Source organism: Aureococcus anophagefferens (genome assembly GCF_000186865.1).
Source record: "Aureococcus anophagefferens unplaced genomic scaffold AURANscaffold_1465, whole genome shotgun sequence".
NCBI classification, from domain to species: Eukaryota; class Pelagophyceae; order Pelagomonadales; family Pelagomonadaceae; genus Aureococcus; species Aureococcus anophagefferens.
The window spans coordinates 1-1,447 of NW_008706412.1; the positions used below are offsets into that span (position 1 = coordinate 1).

The following is a 1,447-nucleotide window of genomic DNA, read 5'->3' on the forward strand; positions in this document are numbered from 1 at the left end:
TCGCCGACACTCTCGTTCGCAGCGAGTCGCAATCCAAATGATGCCGCTCCTTCGCCGATGGCAGCCCCCATGTGTGCGCTACGCGCAGTCCCAGGGATCTTGCACGCGGGGGCGCGCGCGCGGTGGTAGGCGGACTCGACTAAATTTAATGCGTCCATGCCGTCTCGGCCCGAAATCAGCGGAACCAAATACATACAGCGAGCCGCCTAAATGCTCAATAAACCAATGTTTGACCCCCGCAAGTATCCCCCAACGTTGCGCACATCGCAGTGGTGCTTCGGCCCTCCTTGTGCTCGCATCAATCCGCAGCCCGAATCGCGACCCTCCGCCGTCCGCCACGGCGCGCGGCGCCCCGGCCTAGACCCCAACACCCCCCGGGCCGCGCCGTCCGCCCCGCGGCTTACGGCCGCGCGCCGCCGCCGCGCTACCAGTAGATGCCGTCGCCCATCTGGAAGGTGACGCACTCCATCTCGTCGAGGTTCTCGCAGACCGTGCCGTCGCGGGGCGCGAGCGTGAGGACGTCGCCGTCCTTGAGGTGCTTGCCGCACGGCCCGACGTCCGTGAGCTCCTCGCCGCCTGAGACGAAAGCCGTCGGCGAAGGAAAGAAAAACCGCCGTCGACGGGGCGACGCCGGCGCGCGCCGAGCTTGCGCGAGAGGCGCACGGTCTTGAGGTCGATGCGCTCGTCCTTGTAGACGTTGAAGAGTTCGTTGAAGTGGGTCTTCATCTTCCACACGGGCTTCGTCAGCCACCGGAACGGCATCGAGTAGCGGCACCTGCGGCGGCCATTTCCGTTGAAGCGACGTTGAAGCGGCGCGCGCGCCGCCGCCGCGCGCCGCCCCGGCCCCGCGAGGGACGGCCCCGCGCGCGCCGCAGCCCCCCCCCCGCCGGCGGACGCCGGAGGACGCGCTCGAAGCTCGGCGTGCCGACGTACTGGATCGTGATCTGCCAGTCGGGCTGGTTCGCCTCGAAGCGGGTGATGCGCTTCGACATGGCTCCGCCGAAACCCGGGCCGGTGCTGCTAGCGGCGTCCCGCCTCCGAGCGTCGAGGCGAACCAGAAAGGACCAAAGTCCCCCCAGTCGTGGGGAGCAGCCCGCACAAAATGGTGGATACTTGCTGTTGAAAATTCAAAGCAATGATGTGATGGCGACGTCGGGGCTGCAAAAATCGGCGTCGGCCTTCCTCGGCCAGATCTCCTGCGGCCTGGGCGTCCTCCTCGAGGGCCCGCAGGACGAGCCGCCGCTCCACGACAGCGACGACGAGGGCCTCCGCGACGGCGCCGCGGGCGCCCCGCGGGAGATCGACCTCGCCGGGGCGAGCAGCGACGACGACGCCCTGGCGCGGCCGCCGCTCCGGCGGAGCGGCAGCGACCCGCGGCGCGAGGAGCTCGAGATCGAGGAGCCGGACCTCGCGCCCTTCAACGGCAGCGAATGCGCGGACGTCGACT

General features: G+C 69.1%; 1 protein-coding gene across 1 annotated transcript; it reads right to left on the reverse strand.

The window, feature by feature from the left end:
• Positions 1-424: 424 nt before the first annotated feature.
• Positions 425-992, reverse strand: AURANDRAFT_69335 (hypothetical protein; the record flags this gene model as incomplete). The annotated part of the gene is made up of 3 exons (XM_009045102.1): positions 425-576; positions 612-775; positions 934-992. The coding sequence occupies 3 exons, from the start codon at positions 990-992 to the stop codon at positions 425-427; spliced, it is 375 nt and encodes a 124-aa protein (XP_009043350.1).
• Positions 993-1,447: the final 455 nt, after the last annotated feature.